We start from the raw sequence: 14252 nt of genomic DNA on the forward strand, positions 1-14252 counted from the left end.
CAGTCATACCAGCTCCGCCGATTACATCCCCTATTTTAAAGGTCAGAAGGTTTGTATATGCATAAGAACAAATGTACGGTTAAATTTTTGTCATTCATAATAAAATTTATAAATCAATTTAAATTAATATAGTTTGCTTGATAATTCTCTATAAAACATATACATAGAATACAGCTTACTTGGAGAAGATCTAAATACAACAAATATTCTATCATAAGGAATGGCCTTATAATAACCACTTAAACTTGAATATTCCTAAATATATAGTGGATGGGAAGTGCCTACACTACACATACCTGAGAGGTAATATACATACAGCTCGGTACTTACTTCGATAAGGGAGTAGAGCATAGAGAGCTTTTCTGAGAGGTGTTCTTGATGTGAGTCAGAACTAGAAATCTGTTCATTGAGTCGTGCAATATCATTCGCTAACTTTTGATTCTCGTGTTCCAAATGAACAATGCGGTGATCCTTATCTCGCAATATCCCTAGAACATGCTTGTCTGTCAAGTCACTGCGATCCAAGTGGATTCTGCAATAATGAAAACAAATATACAAAAGGATATAAGAGTGTAGATTAGAGCATATGTTACTTCACATATACAGTACTGTATATTTCCATGTAAATGGTAAAATTTTAAGACTAGTTTTGGATGGAAAACGTCTACACGAGAGATACTTTTGGAATTATGAAAATATTTGTTTTCTCAACCTCTTGTTGTGCTGTTGTTAGGGTATTCTAATTGCTTATTGTTAATTGAGAAGTTACTTTTTGGAAGGATCAACTTAAAATTAAATAATATACTCATTTTAATTACGGTATATAGCTTTAAGTTTATGTACAATAAGAATGTTTACCAGTCATTTTTTCTTAATCTATTTATAGTACTCGGGCTTTGTTGTGTGAACTTGTTGGTAGGCTAGCCTAATTGTCAGAAACCTATAATTTTCCACATTTATAATTAATCTTTCTACTTACATAGTAGTTAGGAAGGATTGACTTAACAGCATATATCATGCTCAGTATAATCATATACTTTAGTTGAATGTTCAAGTAAAATAAAAATATGGCTTAATTTTATCTTTATTAAAATACTTCCATCACCAAAAACATGTTTTCCCAGACAACTAGGATTGTTTACATTATTTCCCCAAAAATGGCAGTAGGTGCTGGCTCCACAAAACACCAAAATTTGCGGGTTACCGGTACCTATACAGAGGTACACAGGAAAATAATGATGCAAGCAACTTTAAGGGACCGTCCACTAATTCCTGCATTTCTTTTTTCTAATTATTCAAAATAAACCATTTCTATATATGTTTTACATATATAATACCTTCATCATATAAAAATTTCAAGTCATTTCATCAAAAAAAATTTTATTCATTAGCAAAACGCATGATTTAAAAAAAAAAAATATTTAGGTACATTTTTCTCCCCTGTAAAGTTTTGAAGGCCACTCATGAACGGCAGGGCCAGAGAAAGAAACACTGACATTGCCCTAGCAAGCAGGGCAATGTCCTAAACTCATGTATTTATTGTGTCTCTAGGGCATAGAGATTGACCATATATACATACGATCAACGCCCAAGCCCCCTCAACATTCCAGCTAGGATCAGGGAGGGCCAGGCAATTGTATTGAAAATCATACCATCAAAACTTCTTTATACATACATACATATACCAAGGCACTTCCCCCAAGTTTGAGGGGTAGCTGACATCAAACAAATGAAACAGAAAAGGGGACCTCTCCTCTCTACGTTCCTCTCAGCCTGACAGGGGACTCAACCGAGTTCGGCTGGTATTGCTAGGGGTGCCACAGCCCACCCTCCCCCGTTAACCACCACAGATGAAGCTTCATAACGCTGAATCCCCTACTGCTCCTACCTCACCGATCTTCCAAAGCACCGGAGGAAACAGCAGAGCCTACCGAAACTGCGTCACAATCGCTCGCCATTCATTCCTATTTCTAGCACGCTCTCTTGCCTCTCTCACATCTATCCTCCTATCACCCAGAGCTTCCTTCACTCCATCCATCCACCCAAACCTTGGCCTTCCTCTTGTACTTCTCCCATCATTTCTTGCATTCATCACCTTTAGCAGATAGCCATTTTCCGTTCTCTCAACATGGACAAACCACCTCAACACATTCATATCCACTCTAGCTGCTAACTCATTTCTTACACCCGTTCTCACCCTCACTACTTCGTTCCTAACCCTATCTACTCGAGATACACCAGCCATACTCCTTAGACATTTCATCTCAAACACATTCAATTTCTGTCTCTCCATCACTTTCATTCCTCACAACTCCAATCCATACATCACAGCTGGTACAATCTCTTTCTCATATAGAACTCTCTTTACATTCATGCCCAACCCTCTATTTTTTACTACTCCCTTAACTGACCTCAACACTTTGCATCCTTAATTTATTCTCTGACGTACATCTGCTTCCACTCCACCATTTGCTGCAACAACAGACCCCCAAGTACTTAAACTGATCCACCTCCTCAAGTAACTCTCCATTCAACATGACACTCAACCTCGCACCACCCTCACTTCTTGTACATCTCATAACCTTACTCTTGCCCACATTGACTCTCAACTTCCTTCTCTCACACACCCTTCCAAATTCTGTCACTAATCGGCCAAGCTTCTCTTCCGCGTCTGCAACCTTCTTTATAAATCGAATAATTCTGAGAGACATATTTACAATTTTCCTTTTCCTTTTTGTTAGTGAATTTTGTATTAATTTTCTTTTTCTAGATGCAAAATAATCATGAAAAAGAGAAAAAGGAAAATAAAAATTCTGTCACACAAAAATTGTGGGATTTCTATTCCTCTTTTCAATGGTATCTTTCTCTCTAAAATTGAACAATAAATGAGAAAAATGGATCAAAGTGTGAATAAGTGTGTTTTTGAGTTATGAGCTCCCAAAGATTTGCTATAAAATTTTGCTTTCTTCTTGGAAAAAATCAACCTTACTTTTTACTTTAATTGTTTATTCATACATGAAGGCTCCCTAAACAAGGTATTTAAATCCTAAATTTACTAATACACTTGGTGTGAGGGTGACATGAGTTGCCAGCGGCCTCTCATTGTTGTCAGAGTTTTAGTGTGAATGTTCCAGCTTTGTACTCTTTTTTCATGTTTCCCTCTCTTCTTGGTTCTTTTTTGTTACTCTCCACATACTTTGTGTTCTTCCTTTGACCTTAGGTAACATTGGTCTTGCTAAAAAGTTAACGAGGATATTGTGAAAACACAATGTACATACAAACTGCAAGTAAACAAACGCACATGTATCATAACCCTTTTACCCCCAGGCTCCTTGGAAATTTCCAACCCTTAACCCCCAAGGGGTTATTTTTTCCACAGCACATTTTGCAGTATATTTTTTTTTAAATTGCTCTAACAGCCTTAATTTTTGTCATAAAGAGGTCAGGTTGGTCTCATTCTCTTGGAAAAGGCCTGAATTTTCTCAAAAAATTATCAAAAATATGAAAAAAAAATTTTGTAGCATTTTTTTTGCAAGGACATACCGGTACGTCCATGGGGGTAAAGGGATGAGTTTTGTGAAACATACCAGTACGTCCTTTGGGGGTAAAAGGGATAACTTCTATACATCTTTGGAAACTTTGGCTACCCTCTACCAATGCCTTCCATCTCTGCCAGGCGTATGAGATTTCGAAATCTCAGTGAAAAAAATTGGTATATATATATATATACATATACCCTCTACCAATGTCTTCCATCTCTGCCAGGCGTATGAGATTTCGAAATCTCAGTGAAAAAATTGGTACTGTATATATATATATATATATATATATATATATATATATATATATATATATATATATATATATATATATATATATATATATATATATATATATATATATATATATATATATATATATATGAGATCAGTCCCGGTTGTCCCTGGAAAACCTTGAAAAGAAGAGTGTTCGAAAGTAAAAGAGAAAGCCGGGCTAGGGAGAGGAATCTTAGCCCGGGAACCACCTGACTCACCTACGTCCCTACCTGCGTCGGGATCATCCAGAGCCATGGGTTCCACATCGAGGTTGAGGGTAGCGACGTCCTCAGTTAGGGTGCCGCCCGTCTCTCCTTGGTCCGGGGCCAGAAGAAGAGATTCAATGCTCTCGATGATAGGGTCCGCCAACTCTTTGGGGACCGCAGCTGATGTTTTAGCATTGGGGTAGAGGCGGGAACACCATTCCTCAGAGAGGATATAAGGCTGTTTGGCCTTCACGTTGCGGGCGAACCCGCCAATCCAGATCTTGAGGGTAGCTTGGGCTGTGTCCTTTTCAAGTTGGGTGCTCTGAAAGAGGACAGACTATTAGCGAGGAATAAAAGGGCCAAAGAAAAAGTGGAAAAGTCCAAGGACTTCGTAGGCACGAAGTAAAAGGCATGCGGGAAGTCCAGAGGACTTTGGCCTTAAAATAATATGATTAAAAGAAACCATCAAAATAATTTATAACTCCCCACAAGTCTGTATTAATGTAAATGCACTCACCGAGTCAGATGTTAGAGTGGAGGTCATTTTGTAGCAGACTACACAATTGTCCGGATGCCAAACAGCTAGGTCATCCCCTTGAATAGAACAGTGAGCGTGCGAACGACACACATCATGGCCGCAGGGTTGGTGGAGGACAGCGGCACATGCCGTCATCGCACAACGTACAGTCTGTAAGATAAAAGATACATGAGTATCTTAAAGGAAAGCGTAACACATGGTAAAATAAGATAGGAAGGCATGCTGGATGATAATAATAATAAAATTAACTATACATCAATCGTAAAACAAACGAGGGAGCGAACATGAGACCGGAGAAAACCCAAGCCTGACTGCGGCAGGGCTACCAACATAACACAGAGTCAGTGAAGTGCTAACAAAATGAAATTTAATATGTAATATCTGACTCATGAAAGCCCCTCGAGCTAATGCAAGCAAACGAATGACGTTAAAATGATAAGCAAGTTCGTGGCGTGCGAACGTAAATAATCTAAGTAATAATATAGTGGAATAGAACGCCCGAAGGCAACCAGGCATGCCAACCTTCCGATAATACGCACACGTATATGTAATAACTGTTATCATAATAACAGGACAATATAGAATTAATACGGTGTGTGAACCGTGGATACCCATAAAGTTCACAACGAGAAACAATCAGTATGGAGGACTCATTGAAAATCGTCAAGAACGAAACGAGAGAGAGATAGGAGGGAGCCGGGCGCCATGAAAGACCCACGCGGGGTCGTGAAAAAAGCTGTATAATATAAGCAAAAAAGGGCAAGGCCCCCTCCAAAATCTCAAACTTCATAGATCTGGTACTTAACTTAGATGGAGTGACAGTGGAGTCCGACATCTTGAGGTAAATCCAGAAAAAAATCAGCGAAATTCACACACAAGGCAAAATACGGCTAGAAAGTTGCGTGCTATATAAAGGAGTGACGTCACTGGCGTGGGATCGCTAGTAGTAGTAGGATGTTGAACGGCACCTCGCTGTTCGGGGATTTTGAGAGGAGATATCTAAATGGTGCGAGGCCTCTGGTTGTGATTTATTCAGCGCCCCAGTATTATACCAACACCTTATTAATGTGAGCGAGCTGGGTTCAACCTAGCATTCCTATACAAATTTTTCTCTGGTAAATTTATAGCAGTTTTTACCTTAGAAATGATGTTAAAGGAGCATTTCACTGGGCGGCACGGGTCGGAGCCCAGAAATATATATGGCTTATTTTAATATATATATATATATATATATATATATATATATATATATATATATATATATATATATGGGTTATTTTAATATATATATATATATATATATATATATATATATATGGGTTATTTTAATATATATATATATATATATATATATATATATATATATATATATATATATATATATATATACATATACATATACATATACATATATATATATATACATATACATATACATAAACATATACATATACATATATATATATATATATATATATATATATATATATATATATATATATATATATATATATATATATATATATATATATATACATATATATATATATATATATATATATATATATATATATATATATATGTATATACACATACAGTGATACCTCTGGATACGAAAGTTTCTGCTTACGAAAAATTCAGGATGCGAAAAGTGATTCGAAGATTTTTATGCCCCAGTATACGAATAAAATTTCAGGATACGAAAACCTTACGAGATCCCAACTCTTCGCCGAGAGTAATTTTAAAAAGCGCGCGCCGCCAGACTTTGAACTCGGGTAGACTCACTTACAGCCTCCCGCTCACCCATTGGTTATCTCCCTACTCAGACGCTAGCTGACGCCATAAGATCCTGCTTTCCTATTGGTCGGCAACTATCCCAACTTGCTTACGCACGGGCGTTCATCTCTCTCTCTCTCTCTCTTTTCGTTCCGACCGCGGTATCGTTAACAGACATTGTGTGCTTTCGCTTGTTTGACGTAGTGTTAATATACAGTACAGTACATTCGAACGCCACGTGTTACAGTATCGTTATTAAACATTCGTTACTGTGCACTGTACTGTATTAGTGTTTACTATACATAGTACTGTATATAACGTACGTAGTGTATTATATTACGTATTACTGTAGCCATGGGTCCCAAGAATGTTGCCGAAGGAAAGAAGACGACGATGCTCTCGATGGAGACGAAACTTCAAATCGTAAAAAAGTACGAGTCTGGCATGCGTTTAAGTGCGATCGCCAAGGAGTATGGCCGGAATCCATCTACGATAGGCACCATCCTGAAGCAGAAGGCAGCCATCAAAGCAGCGACACCTTCTAAGGGCGTCGCTATTTTCTCCAACAAGAGAACCCACGTGCATGACGAGATGGAGAGGCTGCTTCTTGTGTGGATCAAGGACAAAGAGATCTCATAAGACACCATCACTGAGACTACAATTTGCCAGAAGGCCTCCGCCATTTTCGGTGATCTCGTGCATTCTCAGGCCGAAGAAGGGGCAGGAGAAGGAACATCCCAGCAGGAACCCCCAGAGTTCAAGGCTTCCCGTGGGTGGTTCGAGAAATTCAAGAAAAGGACTGGCATTCATTCAGTGGTACGGCATGGGGAGGCAGCCAGCTCGGACACAAAGGCCGCCGAAGCCTTTGTTAAAACGTTCGACGAGTTGACTCTGCAGGAAGGCTACAGTTCGCAGCAAGTTTTCAATTGCGACGAAACTGGACTTTTTTGGAAGAAAATGCCTCGTCGGACGTTCATCACGGCGGAGGAGAAGAGGCTACCCGGACATAAGCCTATGAAGAACAGGCTTACCCTTGCTTTTTGTGCAAATGCCAGTGGGGACTGCAAGATAAAGCCCCTGCTGGTGTACGATTCAGAAAATCCCCGAGCCTTCAAAGCCCACAAAGTCATCAAGGAGAGCCTTCCCGTGATGTGGAGGACAAATGCTAAAGCCTGGGTAACGAGGCAACTTTTCATTGATTGGGTGAATGTCTGCTTCGGTCCGACTGTCCGAAAATATTTGGAAGAAAAGCGCCTCCCTATGAAATGTCTGCTGGTGTTGGACAATGCTCCAGCTCACCCTCCTGGCCTCGAGGAATATCTTCTGGCCGAGTATTCCTTCATAAAGGTCCTATATCTACTGCCTAACACCTACCCTCTCCTCCAGCCCATGGACCAGCAAGTTATTTCAAATTTTAAAAAATTGTACACGAAGCATCTCTTCCAGAGATGTTTCCAAGTCACAGAGAGTACAAACCTCACTCTGCGTGAATTTTGGAAAGATCACTTTAACATCGTGATATGCCTCAAACTCATTGATCTCGCTTGGCAGGAAGTTTCGAGGCGTACCCTGAACTCATCTTGGAGGAAGCTGTGGCCTGATGCTGTCTCTGCACGAGACTTCGAGGAGTTCGGGAAGCCTGGAGGCGAAGCCGAGATCGTTGACGATCCTGAACCAATTCAGCAGTCTGAGGTGGCTGACATCGTACATCTTGGTACGTCCATGGGGCTGGAAGTTAGTGCGGAGGATATAGATGAACTTATCGAGGAGCACCACGAGGAGTTGACGACGGACGACCTGAAGGAGTTGGAGACGATGCAAGTGAGTGATGTTCAAGAGCAGTTCTCTAGCGGTGATGAGGAGGATGTTACACCTTTGAAAACGGTAGACATCAAGGAAATTCTCGCATGTTTCCATAAACTGGCAGACTACGTCAAAAAGGAACATCCAGAAAAAGTTTATACCAACCGTGCGCTTCAACACTGCAATGACGTTTGCCTAACGCATTTTAGAAATGTGTTGAAAGGTAGGCAGAAACAAGCTTCAATGAATAGTTTCTTATTAAAGAGGCCAGCGGTATTAGTAGGCCAAGACGAAGGTGAAAGTGAAGAAAAGAAACAGAAAAGAGGAAGGGATGAAGAATTAGAAGGTGAAAGTAAAGAAAAGAAACAGAAAAAAGAAAGTGATGAAGAAGTAGAAGAGATTTAGAAAATATGAAAAATGCAAAGTTATAAAAAAGCAAAAAAAAAAAATTCAATTTCAAGTTTTATGTTACGTTAAGTGTTAAAGTAATTTTTCCTTTCATTTTATAGTTTTCCATACGTAATGTTAAGGGTTAATTATTTCTGCCATTTTTTTATTTCGTAAAGTTTAAGTGTTAATGTGTTAAGTGTGTAAATTACTGTACGTAGTCTGTCACTTGTTACGTTTTCTGCCTTATGCCATCCTACTCTGCCGCGACTTTGCTATCGGACATCGTCTCAATCAAAAGGTAAGTTTCAACTTTTTTGTTACACTAATTAACTGTAACATTTTTTTCAGAGTATCAATCCTTAATTTAGGTGTACGTACAGGTAACAATACACCTTCACTGATCCAAATGCTTTACATACAGTACCGTAACTTTTATACAGTAGTAAAGAAAACGGACCGTTTTCTTAGGGCTTGGGGGGGGGATAACTAGGCTATAACTACATTATTGAATAATCTCAGTGGTTTCTGGAATGGATTAGGCTGTTTTTAACGGTTGGGTTAATTATTGAATGATAGAAATGGCTGCATTGCATGTTTATTACTACAGTTTAGCGTGTTTATGGAAGAAAAGGTGTCTTCTCGTAAGGCTTGGAACGGATTAGGCTATTTACATGTAAAACGCGACTCAGGATACGAAACATTATCCTGAACGGATTACTTTCGTATCCTGAGGCATCACATATATATATATATATATATATATATATATATATATATATATATATATATATATATTTGTATGTATGTATATGTATATATATAACGGATTTTGAGCAAAGCGAAAAATCTATTTTTGGGTGAGATAGCCATGGCGTCCTGATGGAAGGTTCCTTTTTGGTAGCTTCCTTGGGTATATCACTACTAAATATTCCCAGAGAATTTAACCACAGGTTATCACAGAATTCTAACTTCTGGAGCGAGTATCCTAAAGGTTTCCCTTTTAAGACATTGTATATCAACAGGGGACGCATGCATTAACGCGCCACATAGCTATCTACACCCCAAACAGAGTTAACACTTCGGTGTGTAGGGGCGGAGAATAGCTGGGAGCCGTTCCACAGCTAATCTCGTTCGTGGCTACTTTTGGTACTCGAGACGTAAACAAACGGGCGCCATTGCTAAATGACGTCACGTCCGTCGTCATCCTTCTTCTAGTAGCTTGCCTTGCTAAGACGGATTTTCCCTTACGCTTTTTCATCAACCTGCATCTTCGTCATGTCGCTACCTTCGGCCTCGCCTTCTTCTGGAAAGTTGAGTACAAGGTTCCAGTATTGTTTAAATAAGCTCTGACCATAAAGTAAATTTTACTTTTCGAGATATTTGATGTTTTGTGGCAGAGCTGTGCCTCGACCGGACCCGCCATTTTATGGCGTCGCTGTTGTTTGCATGCCTTATTTAGTTAGCCTCAACAGCGTTTTTTCCGGCCTCCTTAACTAATCGATACTATTAGTTATTTAGTCTTCATAGCTAGGAACTTTTATATCGTGTTTTGACGCTTTTTATCGGTCATCGACTGACCCCATACCAGTTGGCTACTATAGCCCCTAGGCCAGAGCGCCTATATCAGTGTTCATGCATGATATTTATCAGTGATCCTAGGTTAATTATGAAGATAGTGGCATTATTTTACAATACTTTTGACTGTGATGCAAGTGTTTTCGCCTTCAGGGACCATATAAGGGACAGGTTAGATAGTGTGTCTTTCTAACCTAACCTACATGTAGGACCCCTATATGCTTCCTTCATCCCCTGCCTTAGGGCATTCCCTCTGTGTAGCCTTGCTCCCCCTACCACGTAAGGGGATCAAGCTCATATCAGAGTATTATATCGCTTCTCTGTCCTCCCTAAGGGAATGATACCCCCTTAGGGTTGCGTCCGAGAATGAGGAACGACTAGTCCTTCCTCTATTGCTGGGGTTAGGTCTCCGACCATCCCTGCAATAGCGATACGTCTTCCATCCTTCCTAGTTCAGGATGTAACATCCCTGCTCTAGGTTAGGTTTTGGAGGGGTTAGTTGTGTACCTTGCTGAAACGATACCCATGCACCGTTTTCAGACAGGCTGCCTTACCTTAGGCTAGGGAGTGTCCTCCCTTCCTTGGTGGCCGCTCTGGTACAGAACCTCCTCCACAGAAGACCCTTCTCTTCTCCCCTCCCCACCTATCTCTTGTATGGCCTAGCCTATACTTAGGTTAGTCTATACCCATCTGTCCCCTGTCCTACAACTCCTCCTTAGGGTGGAGTGTTAGGGCTACCTTGAGCTCCTATGTGCAGTCCGCTCTGGTACATATACCCTTCATAGTGTCCTATCTATGGGGTTAGCCACTGGATGCGTTCTGTCTGCAGGGGTTCCCCCCCCCTCTTGGGTGTTCCCTAGCCCTCCCTTGGGCTACCTTAGCTCCCGGTCCTCTGCGGCCCCTGCTTCTGGGTGATAGGGCTAGTCTCTATCATGGGTACACCCACTCAGGTGGGATGTCTTGAGGTCCGTGGCCGGACCCCTACATCCCTCCTTCTGTCTCTTTCACTATCCTGGTGCCGGTCCCTTGCCGCCTCCACTGTCGGCGATACCCACCTCCTACCTTGGTGACTTATCCCTTACCCTCTGGGCCGCCAGTCCTCCGTTTGCCGGGGGACTGCCGCCTGCCGCCGGCTTCCAGCCGATGGCCTTCCCTCCTTCCTCATGGCTTTGGTCGTCCGTCCACCGGCCGGCCCCCGGAGTGCCGGCATCCGCTGCCGGCAGTCCGGTTCTGCTATAACCACCCTTGTCCCTGTCACCAAGCCGGCTACCTACGGCTACCGGAGCCGCCGCTCCCTGCCGGCGTGCCGCCGCGGTGCCGGCGGCCGCCACCCTGGTATTACTCTTGACTTCTATATTGTCTTCCCTAATGCCAGAAACTCTGCTGGAGCGGCCTCCGTCGTGCCGGCGGTCTGCCGGAACCTTCCGGAGGCGTCAAGACGACTTGCACCCCCTTCTACTAGCTATCATCTGATGTTGATAGCCCTACACTGCAACCAGATGACTTGTTTACGTAAATGGATCGATATTTTATTACCGTTCTATTAGTAACCATGCTGTCTTCTTGCATATCACAGATTTCCAGCATGCTGTGTGTATCTTAGCACGGCTGGTTGCCGGAAACCGTTACCCTATGGGATCTTCTAGTTCCCAATTCTAGAATCTGAGTGGCCTCAGTCCTAGCCTTATATCCTTGACAATTTCCAATAGAATTCCCACTGCCCTACGGGCATTCTATGTTGAATTCTATCCTGTGCCTTCGGTCACAACGGATTGTCCATGGATGAAGGTTACGGTAACCAGCCGGGCGAGATACACGGAGTATGTACCTATCTCCCTCTCTCAGCCCATCCTCTGTGCATCACACCTATTGTCAAGTTAAAATTAATAATTAATATTTAACTTTAGTTTAAGAGTCATTCTTATGACCCCCCATACTCATGTTCTCTTTCTTTTACAGGAGGAGCAGATGAAGTGTGACCACGGCTTCTGTGCAGTGAAGCGCCCGCACTTCTATGGGCATACGGCGTGTAGGACCCACGCCCCTTGTGCCAACAAGAAAGGGGATCTGAAGTTCTGGGACCCGCAGAACTGTACGGTCTGCCAGGATCGCCTGGTCGATGCATTTCATAACCCTCCCTCAGCGGAGATCAGGGACGCTTCTCGGGATAAGCTACGCAAGTGGGTGCGTGGCTTCCAGAAGAACGCCACTGGACCGTACCTTGCCACTGAAGATATGAGGGCCTTATTGTTCCCAAAGGCCTCCCCTGATTCTGTGGTCCCCAAAGATCAGATCCCCACCGTCCAGATCACGGTGGAACCCGACGTAGTCATGGCCCAGTCCATGCACGAGTGTCGCCTGGATTCCGAAACCGATGAACATTGTCGGATATTTCGGAGGACACGGAGAAGACCCTCATGGCCCAAGGCGCGGAAGATGAAGAGGACCAGGTGGAATACACCGAGTCGGAGCAGGAGGTCGCTCCGCCTTCCATCCCCGCCCCTACTCCTACACCGACGGAAGTGTCTCTCCCGTCTACCTCCGCTACCCCGGATCCCATCCCATCCGCCCAAGAGATGTTCCGTATGATAGAAGCCCTTATGGAACAGAAGCTTCAAGTGACTCATGAGTTCATCAGGTCCATGGGAGGGTCCAAAGAACCGAAGAAGATCTCGGTTAAGGACCTCCTTGCATGCTCACATGCCAACCCCTGGAGGTATGCCGAGCATATGGTTATCGCGACCGGCAGGATCTTTGTCAGCGATAAGATCGGCACGGTCCCCCTGGAAGAAGTGGAGTTCTTCCCGAACTTTGAGGCTTACCCGGACTGTTACGTCCGGCTTCGTTCTGAACCTGCCTCTAAAGAAGAGACCAAACCCAAGGAGGTGATAGTGTTCAATCTCTCGAAGGCTCAGGCTATGCTAGCCACCGCGTTCAAAAGTAGGGGTTTTACCTGCTCTAAGCTTCCGGCCCTGAGCAAGAAACACCCTACTTACGTCGCACCCGACGACGCAGTCCTTCCCTTCACGGAAAAGGCCTTCGCTGCGTGCCACAAGGCTGTGGAAGAAGGAAAACCCTGCCCTGCACTGGAGGAGTGCAGACCCTTTTCCATGGTAACTCCCCCCGACGCTCGACACTGGAAGGATATCCAGCATACCTTCGTGGTGGGAAAGTTAGATCCTGACGTAGCCGGACGTCAGTTTAACGAGGACCTCCCGAAACTCAATGACCATCTCCTTCGTCGGGAACAAGACACGAAGGAAAGGCTCGCAGCATCCATGTCCCTCCAGGTACAACTTGATGTCATGGTTGGTGACACCAGAGCCCCCGACCACTACATGGTACTCGCCAAATCGCACATGGCGACTCTGGTGAAGGACTTGTACCACTTCATGAAGGCTCGGAGAGCCTGTCGAGAATTCGTGTTCTCAAGTGCCACTGTGAAACACGAACCCCGGAGGCTGATTTCCTCCAACATCTGGGGTAAACACCTCTTCCCCTCCGATCTTGTGAAAGAGATCACTGACAAGGCTGCCACTGAGAATAGGAACCTTCTCAACAAGTGGGGCATGTCAAAAAAGAGGAAATCCTCTCAGGACGATGGCCCTCAACCTAAGAGGAAATCCTCCAAGCAAAATCCCCAGCAACGTCAACAGCGACGGCAGTTTCCGGGACCCGCTACTCCCCAAGTGGCTTCTCAGCCACAACAGACCTTTCAGTTGGTCACCCAACCGGTTTTGTCCCAGTCACCGGTTTTCACCCCTGCCTTTGAACAACGGACAACTACCTTTCATCCCAAAGGTAGAGGCTCAAACAGGGGTGCAAGCAGAGACGCATCTCGCCGTCCCTCCAGAGGCAGAGGAGGAAGGGGAGCTAGCGGCCGAGGCAGTAAGCCCTCGGGACACCAGAAGCAATGAAGTGCTTCCGGTGGGAGGAAGACTCCGCCAATTCCAGGATCGTTGGACCTTCGATCCCTGGGCACACAGCATCGTCAAGAAAGGTCTAGGCTGGAGTTGGACTCAACCACCCCCAACCTTCCAGCAATTCTTCCAACGATCAACCCCCCTTCTGGAAGAATATGTCCTAGACCTCTTGAACAAGAAGGTGATAAGGAGGGTAAAGTCCACCAGGTTCCAAGGGAGACTGTTT

General features: G+C 43.4%; 1 protein-coding gene across 1 annotated transcript in view; it reads right to left on the minus strand.

The window, feature by feature from the left end:
- Window positions 1-14252, minus strand: part of LOC137653407 (TBC1 domain family member 2B-like) — a 687014-nt gene that overhangs the window by 507428 nt on the left and 165334 nt on the right. Inside the window, exon 7 of the mRNA XM_068386766.1 lies at window positions 331-532. Coding sequence (XP_068242867.1) covers window positions 331-532 — 202 coding nt within the window. The remainder of the gene's footprint in view (window positions 1-330; window positions 533-14252) is intronic.

This window comes from Palaemon carinicauda, chromosome 14 (assembly GCF_036898095.1).
Source record: "Palaemon carinicauda isolate YSFRI2023 chromosome 14, ASM3689809v2, whole genome shotgun sequence".
NCBI lineage: Eukaryota > Metazoa > Arthropoda > Malacostraca > Decapoda > Palaemonidae > Palaemon > Palaemon carinicauda.